At 42.2% G+C, this 19,357-nt stretch overlaps 1 protein-coding gene across 4 annotated transcripts; it reads right to left on the reverse strand.

Moving 5' to 3' along the window:
- Window positions 1-1,098: 1,098 nt before the first annotated feature.
- Window positions 1,099-18,965, reverse strand: rnpc3 (RNA-binding region (RNP1, RRM) containing 3). Of its 4 annotated transcripts, none has more exons than XM_080490015.1 (16): window positions 18,913-18,965; window positions 17,759-17,923; window positions 17,631-17,678; window positions 17,399-17,508; window positions 17,216-17,302; window positions 14,895-15,006; window positions 14,200-14,268; window positions 12,976-13,112; window positions 12,674-12,799; window positions 12,177-12,319; window positions 9,270-9,440; window positions 7,548-7,642; window positions 7,392-7,450; window positions 3,129-3,261; window positions 1,561-1,638; window positions 1,099-1,160 (listed from the first exon to the last, which is right to left on the reverse strand). In XM_080490015.1, the coding sequence occupies exons 2-15, from the start codon at window positions 17,915-17,917 to the stop codon at window positions 1,570-1,572; spliced, it is 1,518 nt and encodes a 505-aa protein (XP_080346141.1). In that variant the 5' UTR covers window positions 17,918-17,923; window positions 18,913-18,965; the 3' UTR covers window positions 1,099-1,160; window positions 1,561-1,569. The 4 variants fall into 4 exon arrangements, with proteins under 4 accessions (XP_080346141.1, XP_080346139.1, XP_080346140.1 ...); XM_080490013.1 differs by having other exon boundaries at window positions 17,216-17,305; XM_080490014.1 differs by having other exon boundaries at window positions 1,105-1,440.
- Window positions 18,966-19,357: the final 392 nt, after the last annotated feature.

Genomic DNA, 19,357 nt, shown 5'->3' on the forward strand with positions numbered 1-19,357 from the left:
TTTGAAATTACAATTTTTTTTTTCTTTTACTTCGTTTTTGGGGGGGTTTCAACAGACAGTTGGCACACAAAAGCCTATTGTAGTCAGTCGATTGTAATGACAGTAAAACGACAATAGAAAGAGCAAAAATAGAAAAAACATAGCACCCACACACTCAAAAATAAATCAAACCGAAATCCACATCAGTCAGTAATACATGTCAAAAGAAAAGACCCCAAATATTGATGAAATTATTGGATTAACTAATGTCAAATATTTTCCAGACTTATAAAATAGTGTCCCTTTATCTAGCCACTGGGTCTTAATCTCATTCTTAACAAGCATGGATCACTGAAATATGTTCATCTATTCAGTAATCTAAATAATATTTACAATTCATATAAGGTTCATATTCTCATTAGCTCAGATACCAATTTAGTTTGATTTTGTCTTGCAGGTTGCAGTAAATAATGGATTTTTTTTTCCCTCACATGCATCTTCTATGTTTAGTCCCACAGGGTTGAAGGGTCCTGGAGCTGAACCCAGCTGATGGATGAAGACAGGATGCACTCAGAACCGGTCGCCAGTCCAAACACAGACATCAACACACACATTTGCAGGCAATCGAGTTACCAAGTAATATTAAACATGTTTTAAAACACTCCTAGTTAGTCAAACTAAAACACCCTACAACGTTGTAAGGAAGCAATGCAGTGTGAAGACACGGGCGACTCCTCACATGTAAAGACAAAACTCCTTTTAATTTCCAAGTCTCCACACACCTGAGCTGATGAGGGGAGTTCATCCTGCGAGTTTACTCGCTATACTCACACAGAAGGGGACAGCCAGGGATTGTAAAGGTAAGCTAACCCACCCCCCCAGTAATTTCCCACAGACTGCCGACTGTTTGGTTTGTTTGCCGTCTCTTCAGAGCCGTGTTTTAGTTTCCCCCTGTTTTGAAAGCGTACCATCTGCCCCGCAGAGCCGAGCTCAATTTCATACCTTCCCCATGTCTGTGTTTACTCAGCAGGAGTAAAAGTTTGGGACGAGACGTAATCAGTTCGGACGGTTCAGCTGAAGACATCCTCGTTTGAGTGTTGAAAAGATGACACAAGTAGCTATTTTAATAAAAAATATTTATTAGTAAAGAATGGATGAAGACAATCGCCGGTGACCACCATCTGAAATTCAGTCAAACAAGGTAGACATCAATGTAAAGAGTTTAAAAAAGGCACTAAAGTAGAACATAAAGATGCAGGAACAAAGCAAAAATGCAGAGTCCTTTTTAGATTCAGACGACAATACACGTCAAGTTACTTTAAGCTCCACTAGTGCCACAATAACTACGATTACACCGTCCTATTTGCTTTCATTCATTTGGTTTGTTTTTTTTCCCCCAAAGGATATGCCACAGCAAGGATACAAATGGTTCAGCTGGGTCACAATATCAAGCCTTGGCATCTTGAATAAAGTGTAAACACAGTTGTGAAGAGAAAACAGCATTAAAACAACAGCTTGACCTCCTCATACAGTTATAGTGAGCAACAGGTATCAGGTTCGATCCTTATGTGGTTCACTCACCTGTCGGCTTCATCGCTGTTTGGCTCCTCTCTTGGCATCTGTGTGATCTGCTTTTGGTCGTGCAGACCTGGCAAATTGCTGCGAGGCTGTAGTTAAGGTTTGTAGGTGGAAATAGTGACACAAATAAAAAAAAAATAAAAAAATCAGCTAATCTCCATCTGGTCTCATTACTAAATTCCATATACCATCAGTATCGCAGACAAAAACACTCAAAAAACCAAACAAAAGTGTATTCCTGCAGAATTCCATCCTTCACATTTATAACAAACTGATTTAGTGTCATTTTATTTTATTCCTAAACTAGCACAAAAGCAGCTTTGAGTCACAAAGGCCCGATTCCTGCTGACACTCGCTGCTTCATACCGATTTAATATGAGAAAAAGGTCACAGCTGTTTGTTCATAAATGCCAGAAGACTACTGGCCTAAAAATTGACCTTATAAGAGCCTGAGCCTCCAGCTTCTCCGGCGGTCGTCTCACTTACTCAGTGACAGCTCCTGCCAGTCACAGACTGATGAAGTGCTCATGGGATAAATAAAGGGGGAGGAGCCTGCTCATTAATAAACCTCACACTTTACAAAGTCATAGTTCCATTATTTCATGTACGACTTGTTTTATAAGAATTCACTTGAAAATGATACACAGCAGCAGCAGCAAAGCTTGAAAGTGTTTTACCCCGGGATCGGCTGCACCGAAAACACAACAATTTCATAGTTTGCCAGATCCCAAAATGTTCTCTATGTTAAATCAATTCAATAGACATATTTACTTCTATTAACGATAAAACGCCTTGCATGTTGTAATTGCTGTGTGAGTTTTTCTGATAAAAAAATGCTTAAATACAGAAAAAGCATGAATATTCGGTATATTTCATATCGCCTTATTGAGATTCCAACCTCAGCCTCTCAAATTATATAAATACGACTGCAACTGTACCACTTGTGGATATAAAGTCACTGAGCAGCTGGTGACGAAGTAAAGATGTTCAGAACAGCCCCGTCGCTTTAATCTCACCTGGACCGGAGCGAAACGCTGGACAACACCCCGAGTAAACTCCACCGCAGACATCTCATGTTCATTCGCCGGAGCTGGAAGACTAATATGCTGCCGGCGAGCTAATTGGCTATGGGATGCACATTAAAAGAGCGTCAAAATCAATAAGCTTGTTCCATTAGACAGGTTCGAAAGTTGATGCACAATTATCTGTGTTGGGGAGAGGAGGAGCAGGTGGCGGTTCAGGGCTGCCAGGAATTAGTCCACTTCCTCACGAGGTCTGGAGCCAGCGATGCATCAGTGGAGGGGAGCGTCCCACTGACGCGCAGCGCCACCTAACTGCTGCTTAACGTCCCGCGTGTTCATTCACATGTCACGGCTGCTGTCGTCGATTCACTCACTGTCAAGTTCTCAAAGTTGCACAGGAAGTCCACCGACATGTGTGTTTCTGTCCTCACAACCCATTAAAGAAGAGGAAAGAGAAAGAAAAAGAAAAAAAAAAAAAAAAACTCACCGCCTGGATTTACACTGCTTATAAATCCTCGTCTGATCTTGTGAGACGGGATGAAAGGATACGACGACGAGGGGCTTGTCGTAGAGAACGTAGCCGTTGGTTTCCCGCAGGGCCTTCTCTGCACTCCGCTCGCTGGGGAGTCCCACGAAGGCCTGCCCTTTCATCCGCCCCTCCTTCATCAACACAATGTCAAACCTGGGGAACGAAGCAGAGCGGGGACTCGTGGTTATCGCCGCCAGGCCGCAGTCCACTGCTCGTCGCGTGTTACAAGAGGCGGTGAAATGGCGGCCGCCCCCGCGAGCGCGTAAAGCAGCAGCTGTCAACCGAGCGTCTCGGTGAGACGCGACGACCCGCAAGTGGCTGATTTCACTGAGCGGCAATCCGAGTCCGAGACGAGCAGCGGGGGAGCCTGTAGTGCTTTTATCATTCAGCTGTTGGACAGCAGCATGTGCACATCGTAGTGTTTGGAAAAGAGCTCTGCACACACGCCTTTTCAGCTATCGTAAAGGAACGTACTATATGGAGATGCAAATTTCTCTTTCTTCATTCCATCATTTGCTGGAAGGTTTGTTTGTTCCCCCCCCCCCCCCAGCTTTGCAGTACGTTTTATGTTCTAAAGCTCATCACATAAAGTCTTTATTCTGATGTCTGGTTGAGTTTCATCTAAAACATTTTCACCGGTTTGTGATTGTAACTCTGAGTAAATAGAGCGGAGCTTTATCTATTGCATCATCTGCAACTGCAACTAACGTGAGCTGGAGTTCTATTAAAACCGATGCTCAGATTCTGCACGATTTCATTTAGAATATTATCCTTAAAAATGCGGGTTTGAGGCAATAACTAATTATACGCGCAAAACTCTTCCAAAAACAACCGCGATGAGTCACTGTATTTTGAAGTGATATTTGAACTCCTGAAGTACCTCTTTTACTTTCCACACTGTTCGTCTGTTATTTTAATCCCCTATTTTCCTTTACATCCATATTAATGTAATCAGATTCTTATTGCAGCGCTTTATAAATCTGTTTTGTTTTCTTCATTCCTCTTTAAATTACATCAGCAGTTTCTCTAATTCAGATGATATTTTATCATATGTCTTCATTCCTTATGTTTCTGAAGTATAGAGATCAAATCACGATACAGTTTGGCTCCAAGTATGGCTCTCTTTGATTTTTTTGGTGTGTTGCACAGAGCAATAACTGGGACATTTATAAAATAGCTTTTTCACATTTCCATTGTCTGAAATGTCTTTACTGTCCCATATTTTCAAATATTCAATTGCTGTAACCTGCAACCATCAGGTTCCTTATTGTTATTGTGGTGGCCCTTCTAATTCAGCTAAATAAAAAGTATTTTTCCCTTTTTCATGAGTTATCTTATCCACTTATCCTCACTGCTGAATCCCTTCTGTGTTTTGATTCTATAATTACAGGAACTTTGTTTCATTCCAAGCCAAATTGCATCAGTTTATTTTACCGCCCACATTAATATCTGCCTTCACTGAGCTGGCCAATACTAATATTTAATGCGTCTCTTTCTCGCTAATTTAAGCCTCTTTTCACACAGATTTTTAGCACGAACGTGGGATTTGAACTGGAGTCAATGTGCCTCTGATCTGTTTGAGTCGCAGTGCTTCCCAGATGTTGAGCTCGTTTTTAACAAGTCGGTCAATTTGTGGTGGAAGAAAAACAACGAAGCACCAACACATGTTGATGACAACAGCTGCATGATGAGCCACTTAAAGGCAGATTTGTGATCACAGAAATCTAATGATCAAACAAAGGCTGTCTTTAATGCCTCTGTCACACAGCTGTCTGTGGCTGCGCAGCGACTGAGGTTGAATAACGACGACACGAGCAGGTCTCGTGCGTGCAAAACCAGCTCTTGTTCTCCAAATATCAGCGGGAATTAGCATAAACGCAGGTTAATGGCCGAGCGAGCGCTGCATTAAACGAGATCTATGCAAAGGGCGGTTAGATTTGGCAGAAACATCTTTAGTTTAACACCGCACCGACGGACTTCCCTCCGTACACGAGCTGCTGCTCAAAGATTCATCCCTTCTGGGAACGTTGTTGGGTAAAGCTCCTCCAGATGTGAGGACTCTGCTGGTTTGGTGTGGACAGAGAGCTGAAACAAAACCATGGGGTTCCATTTGAGTATACTCATGGTTGACCCGCTCGCTGCATGGAATGTTGGACAGAAGCAGAATGTTGTTTTCTGGTGGCTGATATCTGCTCAAGCATTGAATTTCTTAGGAAACATTTTAATTCATTGTCGAACTTGATGTAGTCACGTTGCGATTTGCTTGATGTGGGGGCATCTATCCCCCCTCGAGTTGCTGCATCTCCTCAGAGACGATAAAGGCGGTATTAGGCCCTGTTTTCAAGTGAAAAATAAAGAAGGGCTTAAAGTTTTGGATGTTTGTGTACGTGACAGTGGTGCTCGAAACCGATTCCAAACTGGTGCGTTCCGAAAACGCTCCGTCTCCACTGAAAATGCGAACTTTTCTGAGACGCTGACATGGCACATGAATATTTCAGCACATGCACTAGAAGGATACATTCATAACGGTGAATGCGCCGTGTGTTCTTCCTTCTTGAATTTAGCGGCGTTTCTCCAATAAAGTGTGTATTTTCTACACCCTCATTTGGATCACATGTGGAGAATATTTAACTTATCAGAAACAACGGCTACTGAGTGAAAGACAGTTTAACGGAGCTCCAATGGTTATAGGGTACAGTTACAAAAACAGCACCCACTAGTGGCCCCACATGCTTACAACAATCGTTCTCAGGGTTCCTGCCATTTCCGTGGAAACGGACATCGTTTTCAACATGTAAACGCAACATTTGACTTGAAAAGTTGCCGTGTAAACGGGGCCTTACAGTCAGTAAATCTTTTTCACTCTGACAGTTTAAGCAAGTATATAGATTCACTATAGCGTAGTTCATCATTTGTACTCAATAATTTACATTGGATTCAATTCTAAAATGATTTGGTACAATTACAGGCGGTAAAGTATATTTAGAAAACACACAAGTTCTTTTATTTTCATTATCTAGACAAAGTAGACGAATCCTACATAGTTAAAATATAAAAAATGAACGATAAAATGTTAGAGTATTGTTCTAAACTGCTGTAACTTGTATATTGTCCATGTTCTAACTGTTTTTTTTTGTGTTTTGAAAGTTTGATCCTAACTGTCTGTCAAAGACCAAATCATCCCTAATCATCGATTTAGATTAAGGAGGGTCCAGTATTACTGAAGCGGAGGCACATTTCTTGCAAAATGAACATTAGATCAATTATCTCCAACATTTTCAAGCTAAAGACGGAAAGTGTCAGCGGTCCAAATTCCATTTTAGTTCAAAACTGTATGTTACGCTGGGAGAAAAGGATGATCATTATGTGGCTGCATCCAACAGGTGTTTAACAGGATTATCGTCAGGGGCTTTGGTGCTAATTATTTCTAATCAGTTATCCGAACGTGATAAAAATAGGATGTGATGCTGTGATTGGCAGCTGCTGGCAGCTGCTGGAGTCACACAGAAGCGTGTCAGGTGGGTGTACGAGTGACACTTCAATAGTGAAAGAAGGCAGTGGGAAATCTTGATGCAGTCGTGTGCATTTATTTCACTATGTGTGAGAAAGCTCGGCGACTTAATGAAAGTGTGCTACGGACGATGACGTTTATTCTTTGTTTGTTTTCGACACTCCACTCGAAGCCACTGACCGTGAGATGTATGGAAGCATAAATCCAGCACATTATTGCGCCTCCGTCAGGAGCGGCTGGGTGAAATGTGCAGTTGTGTTCGGGTCACGGTGGGACACCTGAGATCTGTCTGGGAGTATTTATCTGCACCGCGATCACGGCCACGAGCGAGCCGCTAACAAACCGTAACAACTCATAAACAACCGTTAGGAAAAAAAAAGAAAAAGAAAAAGAAAAAAAAAAGCCGCAATTAAAGGAGCGGGTCACAAAAGGACAAACTCGTCCTCTGGCACCTTTCCTGTTTATCACCTGCATCTGTGTTCAGAGTCTGGCCTCTGCATCAGCTCGGTTTGATGACTCAGGTGGAATATTCATTTTGAAGTGCTGCTGAGGCGCAAACATAAAAAAAAAAAAAAAAAAAAACATCCCTCCTGATCGCCCGCATCAGTTTGGATACTTATTAATAACACAAGGCACAGTCAGCATGAATTACTAAAAACTCTCAGGAGAGAGTGACAAAATGAAAGTGACAGAAATAGGTGGCGAGAGACGCGTCACGCGACCCTGTCAATAAAAAGCAGAGCCGAGATTAACGAGGAGAGCGTTTACGTACATGTTTCTCTCGGCTTCCGACGAAGGGTCGATGTAGCGTCCGTAGATGTACTTCAAATCCTGAATGACAAATGAGTGATGTAATCGTACACACTTCTACTACACCTCGATTTACACAAACACGCAGAAATGGGTCAAAAGCTATAAATGGGCCTACCTTCTCCCCCACTTGCTTTGCGATGTTCTTCACGTACAGTCTGCAGGTCGGCTCACCCGGTTCATAATTTTTGAACACAGACATCCTTTTTATCTCTGTTTTAAAGGAGAGCGAGAGAGGAGAAACATTTTGATGTAAGCTGAGTTTAAAAAAAAAAAAAAAAACGACACAAAGCCCAAAGCCTGGCCTGCCTACACCAACATTTAAATAAATTCAAAGTAACTGTGGCTCAATACGCTACGCCCAATGTTTTATTTAAGATGGAAGAATGAAGCTGAGAGATGCACCGAGATCTTAAAGCAGTGATTACACGCCCGATCCCGGCACCTGCAGCTCAGTTCATTCTACGATATTACTTGTGTATATCACGTCTGGGCGGCGGCGGGCCGCACTGGTATGGAAAACATGAGAGGGAGATACAAGCCGCTTCCACCGAGGGAACTATCAAGTAAAGAGAAGGAGGCCTTTTCAGTCCTGTTTGCAGCTATTCTAAAGAGACACCCCACCCCCATCTTACTCCACCCAACTCTCATGGTGCACGTTTTGTCTCCATCCAAGTTGTAGGACCATGAAACTCCTAGTAGGTAAATGCTTTGAAGTCAGACGTGTCATACCTGTTACGCCTTTTTAAGTGGTTTTCCCTGCATTTAAATGTTGTTTTTTCCCCAACATGCAATAGAAATAAAAAGAAATGTTTGCTCACTTGATTAATTATAAAAATGCCTTCCATTAATCTTGAATGTAATTTGGTCTAAAAAGGTCAACATCTCTATATCTAATGATTTTTATTATAGTTCAGATTTACCAAGCATATGTGGATTCTACAGTAAATCTACAGATTCTACAGTCTTTGAAAGTTTTGCAATGTTACCCTGGGAAATATTATCTAATAACAATTATTAAGTACCACATTTGCATATTATTCCATCTTTAAATCAATATTCAACTCTGTTCTAAAAATATGTATTAAAATGATCATTAAAAGAACAACGTCACAATACAAAAGGGCGTGCTCAGAGTTTTTGTTACATGCCAATTTTTTTTTTTTAATTATATAGAAAAAAAGAGATGCTATTGATATTGTAGTTCTGTGATAAAGGCCACCATGTTACTGCTTTCATATTTACTGTTTGCAACTCTATTGCCTTTTTCGTCATTTGTGTTCTGTTACATTATTTCACAACCTAGATTTTTTTCTTTTCTCTTCTCCAGATTAACAATTGAGGATTATCAGTACCTGAGTTTAGAATTACCTTTACCTAAGTTTATGAAATCTTTGCCGTGTTTACCGGCTTATTGGAATGAACTTGTGCGGTTGAGGAGTCGAATGTTGCCCTCAGCATGGATGTTTTCATAAAACACATCCTTATGACATTTGATGGCATTTCAGAAGCAACTAGGTAGCTCGAGTTAACTGATCTCTATGCTATGAGCATCTTTGTTATCTGATGTTTCATTATTTATGGAAACAGTGCAACCCCTAGTGGACAATTTAAGAGCAGCGGTGACTTTCAATCACAAAAATTGCAATTAAAGTCATTTGTACACTTTGTAAGGCCTTCCCAGCCCAGATCGAACCCTGATGCAGCCCGGTTTAGGCCCACGGGCCTTGGTCTGACACCCTAAAAAACAGCCGTTTCTCTATTATTACCACTTTGTGACGAGTTCTGCTACTGTTCAACCTCAAGAATTTCCGATAGCACCCACAAAGGTCATATTTACCATCTCTTGACAGCCGTCCTTTCTCCAGTTCCTTCCTGGAGACGACGTCGGTTGGGAGATCGTCGTCGTCGCTGTGCTCCTCGTCCTGCTGCGGTGCCTGGGTGCTGGGGTAAAGCTTCCCGAAGCCCTCCGGCTCTGCTGCGCTACCGGGGGCCACCTCCGTGACGCCCGCTTGGAGAGAAGATGAGACGGTGTTAAAGACGCAAAACACAATGCTTCATTCATTTTGAGTGCGTTTCACAGTACGGATGCGCTGGATAAAACGGGAAGCAGATGATCTCCCTCCAGCATAGAAGTTTTCAAAGTGTCTACCAATAGCAGATGGTGAAATAATCACTTCCAAAATGTTTATCCTCTTTGGTAAATAACACACGCTGGAGATGGGAGAGTGGAGGCAAATCCTCTTAGTCACAAGTTGTTTAACATCTTCATATTCAGAAATTTCTCGCTGTGGCACCAGTTCTGATCGGACTAAATAATGCTGATTTCTTTGTCGGGTTTTTGTATGATAAATAGGTAATGAAAGAGTGGAACGCTGGTGTCTCCGGATTGAACCGCCGGCACCTTCAGTCCGTCTCAAAGAGCTGCAATCAAAACCTGCGGCTGCTTAGAAAACATGAGTTTGAAAGGCGGTGGGAAGGATAACTCTTGAGGAGCGAGCGAGCGCACACACACACACACACACACACACACACACACACACACACACACACACACACACACACACACACACACACACACACACACACACACACACACACACACACACACACACACACACACACACACACACACACACACAGCAGATGGAATTACTAAGAGCAGTGAGCCTCTACAAATCCAAAGAGGAGGGGGAAAAAACAAGCTTGTCATCCACATGAGGTGTGTGTGTGTGTGTGTGTGTGTGTGTGTGTGTGTGTGTGTGTGTGTGTGTGTGTGTGTGTGTGTGTGTGTGTGTGTGTGTGTGTGTGTGTGTGTGCGCGCGCACTGGAGCAAGAAGCTTTGCTGATACACTCTGCAGACAACTAGATCACTGCTTTCAAAATTATCCTCCTTCTTATCTGCCCCGCCACCACCAGCAGCACCAGCAGCGCCCCTTTTCATTTAAATAGCTTGTTTATCGGATCCCCACCCCCACCACCACCACCACCACCGCCACCTCTACCCGACGTCCCCAAAACAAGACTAATCCAAAAAGCCACCTGTCATAGTTTATCTTCCCACCGCCTTTAGGAAATCTTTTGTGTTTGACTTTGAGATCTATTTTACTTCTCCGGGACTTGCCGGGGAGTGAAGTTGTAGCGAGGGAGAAGGGAGATAAGGCCAACGGGGGGCGGGGGGGGGGGGGGGGGGGGGGGGGGGGGGCAACTGACAAGTAACACAGACTGTGCCCTCAATGACATTTGCTGGTACAGATAATAGGAAATCCTTTTTCTGGTGCAAGTTTCTCCTGTGATATACAACTGTGTGACACTTGGCTCTGACTTGGCCCATGTTGAGGGCTTTAACTTATGTCAATTGGAGCATCAAGCCTCCTGCGAGAATGTGATAATAAACATGATGTATAGTAATAATCAGACCCTTTAGTGCCTTTCTAGCACAGGGGGGAGTAGGCGAGCCCCATTTTTATGCATTTTACAGGGATTCCCCAGAATATATCAGTAGAGTATGGTTGGATTACCTTTTCTTTTTTTTTTCCTTCAAAAGCTCTAGTAATAAGAAGTGAACTGCATTTTGTATTATTTAACACAGTTCAACTTATTTTAAATTAAGCCTCTTCTGTGAATGTGCAAATTGAAGACTTAGCTGTGTGGAAATAGTGAAATAAGATATTGTTAAACGATATGAATCAATAACACAAGACAACATCTTTCAGTGCATCCATATTTATGATTAAATATGTGATGTAAAACTTCTCAAATCTGACATCCGTGGAATTTTCCATAAAATTGTTCATTGCGTTGAGTCGTTGGATAAAAAATGTTTCTACTTAACAGGTTTTTTTTATTTTATTCTATTGTGTTGAAGTCTTTATCAGTCCATGTTTTTTCTCCTCATTCTCATTGTTCGTACCAACTGTACATGTTAATCTGAAACATTTTGAGTTACATTGTCGCTGAAATTTGCAATACAAACACCTTGAAGCACAGACTCAGTCATCCACTTTACTTCCTAGTTTCACAGGCATTACTTCAGTCTTTGAGTACATTACATATTGTTATGAGTCCTCTGTGTGGCTGGTGAGCCTCTTCTTAGTTGGAAACGTTCTCCTTTTTCAGATAATATATCGAAATGTTGGGTTTTACTGGCCTCCAGCAGTTGTCGTGACTCCTGATCTTGTGAAAAGTGAGAAAAGGCATTTTTGTTGCCAAGTAATGTAAATTAAAGTTATGAATGTGGCAGGAATCTGCATTGGTATTTCTAATAAACATAGTTTACTATAAGTGCGTTTTGCACTTGATTTTCTTGTATATTGTGTAATGTTCTGGCCTGAACTCACTCACTCTTGCCAGGAGGCAACGCCTCTGGTCTTTCGGAGAGTGCATCCACCTTTGCAGTTAAGTACGTTGGAAATAAAACATTTTTAATCAAGTCTTTAATTGCGAGCAGCTGAAAACAATTGATGGAACTGGAGGTGAATTTAAAATTATTCATTTCATTTAAACATTGATGGAGATTGGTTTAATATGATCCCTTTTTTTTTTTTTAATTCTTCCAGCGCTCAGCTTTCTTTGTCCCTTCACATTATGACTCATCACTGGAGAAGTAATTAGTGCAAGTTCTTTAGTTTCTTACTGTGATATCATTGTAGAACTGAATATTTTTAAAGATTTGATGAACTAGTTCCTTCAATATGAAGCATCACCTTGACGTGAAGTGAAGAAATGTGCAGATTGATCCCCTCACCTGGGCCTTCGCCCTCATGCCGGCCTGGCTCGCTCCCCTCCGCGACAGCTGCCACTTCTGGAACGGAGATGTTGAACTCGATTTTGCGTGGGCCGGCGGCGCCGGGCTGCTCGAACACGTCGGAGGGCTGCAGCACCGGAGCGCTGAGGACGAGACACAATCACTGATCTGCTTCACACAGGCCCCAAGAAAGACCCCTCACCGGAACCTGGCTTGTAGTTTGGGATACTCGGCACTTGCCAGCAGGAGATATTGCTCAGTCTGACACTCTCGGTGTGTGTTTATAGCTTAGACCCAGAGTTTGTGGGCTGTCATTAAGGGAGTGTGTGCGTGCCTGACGCTGAGACAATAAGTCTCTGAGCCACACCGGGCTGTCTTTATGAGGAAGACTTATTGTCTGGAGGGGTTTTGTCCTCCGTTTTTAGCCGCCAATGAATACTGTCTGGAGATGAGCTGTGCGTGAGGACTGTTGACATGCATGAGTGCCTCCGGTGTACCTCTGAGAGTCTGGTTTGGGAGCGAAGAGTAGATCCTTGATCTTGGGCTTCTTTCTCTTTGAAGCAGTTTTTGGTCTCAGGGGTCTCTTGCATGCTTGGTTGACCAGGCCCATCAGACGAACAATCCTGAAATAAAGCAAGCACGGGGAATAAGAGGGAAATGTCTGACTCATACGCATACAAAGAAAATAAATTCACAAATGTCGTCGTCACTTTTTCCTTATTACTGAAGAATATTACAGTAACTATAACTACATGAGTGAAGTCCACTCTAATGAGCGGGATTATCTCCTCTTCCTCACCTCTCTTTGTCTTCGTCGTCTCCACTCTCGTACTCGGACTCTTCCCCGCTGGACAGCTCCATCTCCTCCTCTGGCAGAGGGGGGTAGTCGGGAGGGAAGGGAGGAGGCATGGGGACGGGGGGCAGCAGCTCAGACCGCTGAAAACACCAAGAAAACAAGTTGAGTTGCATCTCCTACGTTCACGCTGGAATTCGCAGTCATGTAGGCTCCAAACATTGTGGGACCAATGTTTGTAGATTTAGCAGCCGACACTTCGCACTGCACTTGGTGATGTGAGGTTTGGACGCTGCTGCTCGGCCATGCAAACCCTCCATGACGCTCTAATTGGTAGCACGTCTGATCGAGGCCTGGGTGTGGTTTGGAAAAAAAAGAAATCGGAATTGCCGCTTTCACACGGCCACAAAGCAGGTCAGTGTGTCGCTCGTGAGAAAAAGATTTGACTTGGGTTGCATTTCCCTGCAGCGTGAGCGAGGCCCGAGTCTGCTGGTTGAGTTTAAACACCCGTGGCCATGGAAGGGATTGGAGCACCTAAATTCAATAATTTGAATAGCCGAGAAAATACTTTTGGCAATATAATCTATGTTTGGCTTTCAGAAACCCCAAACTAGCTAATCCCTAAAACTACAACTTTGAGAGATTATCCCTGAGAAAAAAATGTTAACATCTTTTTCTAATTAAAAAAAGTGTCAAAAAAGGACAGAAAGAGACAGAGTCACTCCCCACAGAAGGTCTCTGTGAACAAAGTTCGGGTCTGTTTCGAGTTACATGAGGACACGGAGAGGTTTTGTCTGCCTTTAAATCCACAGAAGGTCTCTGGTTTGCCCTACTACAAAAACTATGTCTGAGTGTCTAACAAAGGAAGGCAAAGGTCATGAAATACAGCGCTTCCTTTTGATCCTTTTCTTTGCATTTTGTGATTTCATTTAAAAGAGAAATTACTAACGGTAGATTTGAAGGAATTCTGGCTTTGCATCATTTCTGCACAACTGCCTCAAACCTTTGCAAAGTTGTCGGATGAATGTCTGCTGATTGTATCTTTGCTTCTGCACAATAATTGTGATAAAAGGAAAAAGTAGAAATCCAGTGATCCGTGGGAGTATTTCAACAATGTACTTCTTAACAAAAATCTAACGCAAACAATTTATATCTGAACCATCAATGAGGTATTCAAGTCTTTTTCTCTTCATTTTTTTTTTAATATACCATTTTAGTAGAGAAGCTTACCATGGGTGGTCGGACGGTGACTGGGCCAAAAGGACAGGGTAAATTCATCTTGTTCATCAGATGAAGTACCTGTATAATTCAAGGTATGAATATGTAAACAGCGCTCGTCATATTGGAAAATTCACACTGCAAGCCGGGTGGGAGCTGCTAATATAAACATACTGCTGCTCTCAAAGAGGAAGCCTGTAACTTGGGCTCCATATGTAAAGCAGACTGCCAGGCTTTTGCATACAAATTCGAGGATGAAGGTGAGATTGAGGCTGTAGCGAGATACCTACGGCGAGGCTGAGCGCCGGGCCGGCACCTTCGCAGCACACCAGCACCACCAAGATGCTGCCGGTGGAAGTAGCAGCAGTGAAAAGCCCGGCTCCCAGGGAAATGTTAAACCCATAACTCATGCCTCCCACTTACAGTTTATTATTAATACTTGCTCCTCAAATTGAAATTTAAAAAGGCAAATGTTTGCTGTTTGATCTTTAAGAGCTTGGATGCAGTTCAAAAACCTGTGGGGACACTTAACTCCCGAGTCACAGTCACAATACGAGTGTGGCGGCTCGGTGTGCTGCCACATGTGTGTCTTTTGGTGTGAATTTACGCCTTCCAAAAGTAAATACAGGATTGGAGACAAAAATACAGGCGTCTGCAAAGGGAGATAATTTATGGAACAGAAAAGTGACAGAAAAGAAGCTACTCACTTGCACATAAAACTTTGGCACGCTAATGAGAGCATGTGTTATATTTGTGAGGATGCCATGAGAGGGTGGTGGGTATAAATATTTCAAAGTGGGATTTAATTGAAATTTCAACCTGCAGAAAAGAGAGAGAGAGAGAGAGAGAGAGAGAGAGAGAGAGAGAGAGAGAAAGACAGAGTTACTTAAAAGCTGGAGCAGCAATTTCCAGCCCTAAATATAAAATAACCTCCATTGAAGAGAAAACGAGTGCTGTACAAGAAGACATCCTTTAAAAAAAAATATTAGGTTAACATCTGTTCATCATTGTTAAATAGATAGAGAATTCAAGGAGGTTGGAGGCTCCTTTGGAGGTCATGTGGAACCGATCTGACCGACACAGATCAGATCGAGTAAAGTGAGAAAATGGTTTTTACTTATTTATCACACAGACACTGCGGTATCGTGACCACATAAGCTAAAGCCATTGTTGCTCGTTATTCCTTCTACAGCTTCTTTCGGTGACTCGCTTAACTATACTGTGCGGCGTGATGTCAGGTGAAACTGCAATATTCAATAACGTGTTGAGAAAATGCTGTTGCTTTCACCGTCATATCATCATACGTCATCTAGTTGAACAAGGCTTCATCTGTTGACATCCAGAAACACTGCATGGAAGTACAAACTAATGCAGTTCAGACATACTTTTCACATGTATACTGTGCATATAAAAATAACAATAAATTATTGCAAACGTGTCATGAAAGAATAAAAGAGCTGGGGGACCTTAGAAAAATTGCAGAGTTTGATAAATACACCAGGAGCAGATCACAAAACTGTCTTTGATCTCAGGACTAATGGTTTGTGTTTTTTCTACAAGTGTCTTTACCTTGTAATATAATTAATATCTGAGGCGTCTGCAATTACGATGACACGGTGCAAAAAAATTATTTGCGGACTGCATGGAAGATTCAAAGTTTGTCTATGAACACAGAGATGAAGAATTCCTGCCCCGATGTGAATCAAGAGGCAGAAGAGCTACAACAGCATCTCCAAAGCATGCTGGGAAATCATTGGTCCAATCTGGGTGACATTTCAAGTTAAACACAAAAAAGGGATCCTCAAGTATGGTGTAGTTAAGGAAAGAAATAGCAGCACTAAAGAGATGCAAAAAAAAACAACCTCTCAACTATCTGGCTAATGACAAAAAGAACTTTGCTGCCAGGAGTGAAAAACTACCTCAGCAAACTAAGATTGGCATTATTTAGGCCTAACATCCACTGTATCGAGGCTATTCAGTGTTTGCTCATTCAAAAAAAAAATAAAAAATAAGATTTCATAACGACATGCAGAAACAATGGAGACACATCAGTGTGTGGTCCGGCCGCTGAGTTCAGCTTGAAGGCTTTTTCTTTAGCTGACAAGCCAACAAAATGTAAAATCTAACCATTAAGGGAGCCTGGGACCGACATGCCATGTCAGCACGGCAAGGCTTGTCCTCAAATAATAACAACCTTCATAAGGCACCAACCTGCACAGCATGAGAGAACAAATCAGGCCTAATAAGCAAAGACTGAAGGCTGGGCTACGGAGCAGGTTATTTAATCTGCTACTTGGCAAGATGGTGATAAAAATCTGTTTGCTGCCGGGAAAGAAACACTCGCTTTGGTTAGGAGACTGAAATGTTGGTAGAGCAGCTATCTGGTTCACATGACATCATATTCAGATTCCTATTCAGATTTTCGTTATCAGATTTTGTACATCAATTTGTAGAGTTATTTGCTATCCTAAACAGTCTCTGGTCTGGGCAATCAGTTCCCAGATTAAGTCTCAAAGTCTTAAAGCTGTTTAGACGAACATTAAATGTATGCGCTTCTTGAGTCTTGGGGAAAAAGTAGATGTGGTTGATGTAGCGGCAGCGAGACAGGCTGTCAGTACGAGAGAGAGAGGTATCAAAGACCACCTGGTCCCACCAACTGGCAGGACAGACGGCCTGTCAAGGCGCTCGGTGGCGGCCCGGCCATCTAATTGGACACGAGGCCTCCGACAGCTCCCAGATCTCTGATTCTCATCCAGGTTTACTGTCAGCGAGCATCAAGGCAGTTCCTATACAGCTAAGCTGACAATACCGTCGCCAGGGCTGGAAAACATGTGTCCCTCTTGCGTATTTACAACATAAAGGGTACAGATAAAACGCGTCAAGTAATTGTGATCAAAATATGTCACAAGAAAGCAAACTGTGATAGTATCTTTTTTCACCTGGAGAAGTCAGGGTACTAGTAACTAGCGGTGATAGTGCATTGAAGAATAACATCAGGACATCACAGTGACAAGTCCTAAAAACTTACCCGAGGCTTGGTGCAATGCCAGTTTCTATGAGGGGGATTTTGGGGATTTTGGGCTCCGGTTTCTTCTTTACTTGTCTGACGTCTGCACTGCTGAAGAAAAGCAGAAGAGAGTTAAAATTTCTGCTTCCAGGTTTAACTTCCCACTTGTTTAGGTTGAAAAAAACTGATGTGAAATGACATTACCTGTCTGACAGCGGTGGGTCTTTCAATACTGTGATGTGATCTTGTCCTTTTGCAAACTCAACAACAAGCGTCTGATTAAGGACTTCTAGCTGATGGAGCCTGCCGAGAGCCTACAGGATGTGTGGTAAGGAGAAAATGACACCTCAGAGGACAAACTAAGAACAAATCACATAAACTCAAATACATCTGAAACTCAAGATTATTCCGATCATTGAAAAATGAGCACGCTCACCTTTGCTGCCGATTTCGCACTCCTGAATGTTGCAAACGCTGCATGTTTCTGCAGAGATGGACAAATCTGTTCAGACTGCGGAGCAGCTCACATCAGAGCTTCATAAACACTGGCGAGGTGCAACCTACCAGACGACCCCTGGTTGAGAGAATCCGGACTGACTCTGCGCCAAAGTATTTCAAGAGGTCCTCCTTCTCTTCCACACTGAGCTCAGCCGGTAAGTGACGGACAAGCAGCGTTTTACTGACATATGTCGGGTCCTTGTCTGGATCTTCGTTATTGTCCATATCGCTCTGAAGAAGACAGACAAACGTGTGCAACACAAGGAAGCTCAATAGAAGCATTCAGGATATCTGACGGTGGAACTGGAAGTTTGTGGTCTCAGCCTCCTGTCACCATCTGACAACAGTGAGTGGATTCATGTGTTTACGTGTTGGTCTCCGTCCTCTCCTTTTCTCCCTTTCTATCCCCTAACCCCAACTGGAACAACAGAAAGTCTCCACTTGAGTCTGGTTCTGCAGGTTTCTTCCTGTTAAAAGGGAGTTTTTCCTCTCCACCGTCGCCTATGCTTGCTCATGGGGAGTTATTGGGTTTTTCTCCGTCAACGTGCCGTAGGATGATGTAAAATTTAATGGAATTTCTATCCCTGCTTTTGTTCACCCGATTGAATAACATTTTAATGCATATTCTTGATTTTCTTTCGTTGCTGATTTATTATTACTGACTGATAATTTATGGTCTCTAAGAAAAATTAAGCTCCTTGGACTGTTACATCCGTAAACAAAATATTATTTCATTTAAAAATCAGCTTTCTGACGACTTCGTGGAACTGAGAACAGTGAACTTTCTGAATGTATTTGCTTTTATTCGACTGACCTTTACACAAACGTTTAATTCACTGGGTGATATTAAATAAAAGCTACACATAATGAGGAAGTTCATTCCACAACAGTGCAGCCTGAATATCACAACATAAATGGTACGAAACACCGCGAAACACACGTCCGATTTAAATAAAATTCTGATCAAATCAAACGTTACTTTAATAACTACAAGAGCTACAGTAAAGTGAATTCATTTTTTACACTAAACTGATAAATCTGTAACGAGAAGCCACGCTGCTCAATGAGCTAACGACAACATTGTTGAACTGCTGCTAACGGTAAGTGGCTACACGCTGTTATGGTACTTCTTTAACCATATTACCTCTTCAGGTAGATGGAGAAAATAAATATTTGCCGATTATCAAAAAGGAAAGTTAATAAATAGATAAATAAATTACCTCAGTGGGTATGTTGTTGCAGCATCACAGTCCAACGGAAGCCTGTAGTGACCACTCTCTTCTTCCTTCTGTCATCGCGATGAGTCCAGGAGGCGAACAACAGCATCATCACCTCTACTGCCACCGTGTGGATTGGAGTGGTCGCGATGATTCATGCACATTTTGATTTGCTTATTATTACTTATTGAAGTTTATTAAATGGGATTTACAAGGTCGGAAGTGATTATTTACAAACGTGTACTGTTCCTTTTGATTAAGTTGTATTTAATCGGTATTTCTACATATATGTTAGAATACTTGAGCACAATACACAACTGAACTGAACTTTTGTTCCTTAAACAGGTTACCAGGTAATCTTTAAATGTTGTATTGTTTGTCAGAGAAACCTGCTTTGAACATAGATATGTCTTACAGAGGAACTGAGCGAAATATTTCAAATGCCATT

This window comes from Lipophrys pholis (assembly GCF_963383615.2).
Source record: "Lipophrys pholis genome assembly, chromosome: 20".
In the NCBI taxonomy this organism is placed as follows: Eukaryota; Metazoa; Chordata; class Actinopteri; order Blenniiformes; family Blenniidae; genus Lipophrys; species Lipophrys pholis.

Bases quoted from the DNA above. Each gene is read 5' to 3' on its own strand.
- rnpc3 (XM_080490013.1), bottom strand. From the start codon at position 17,917: ATGGACAATAACGAAGATCCAGACAAGGACCCGACATATGTCAGTAAA. The intron at 15,007-17,215 runs GTAAGTTTTTAG...TCTTTTCTGCAG, and splicing joins GGCATTGCACCAAGCCTCGG to GTTGAAATTTCAATTAAATC. The intron at 9,441-12,176 runs GTGAGGGGATCA...CTTCTCTCCAAG, and splicing joins GCATGAGGGCGAAGGCCCAG to CGGGCGTCACGGAGGTGGCC.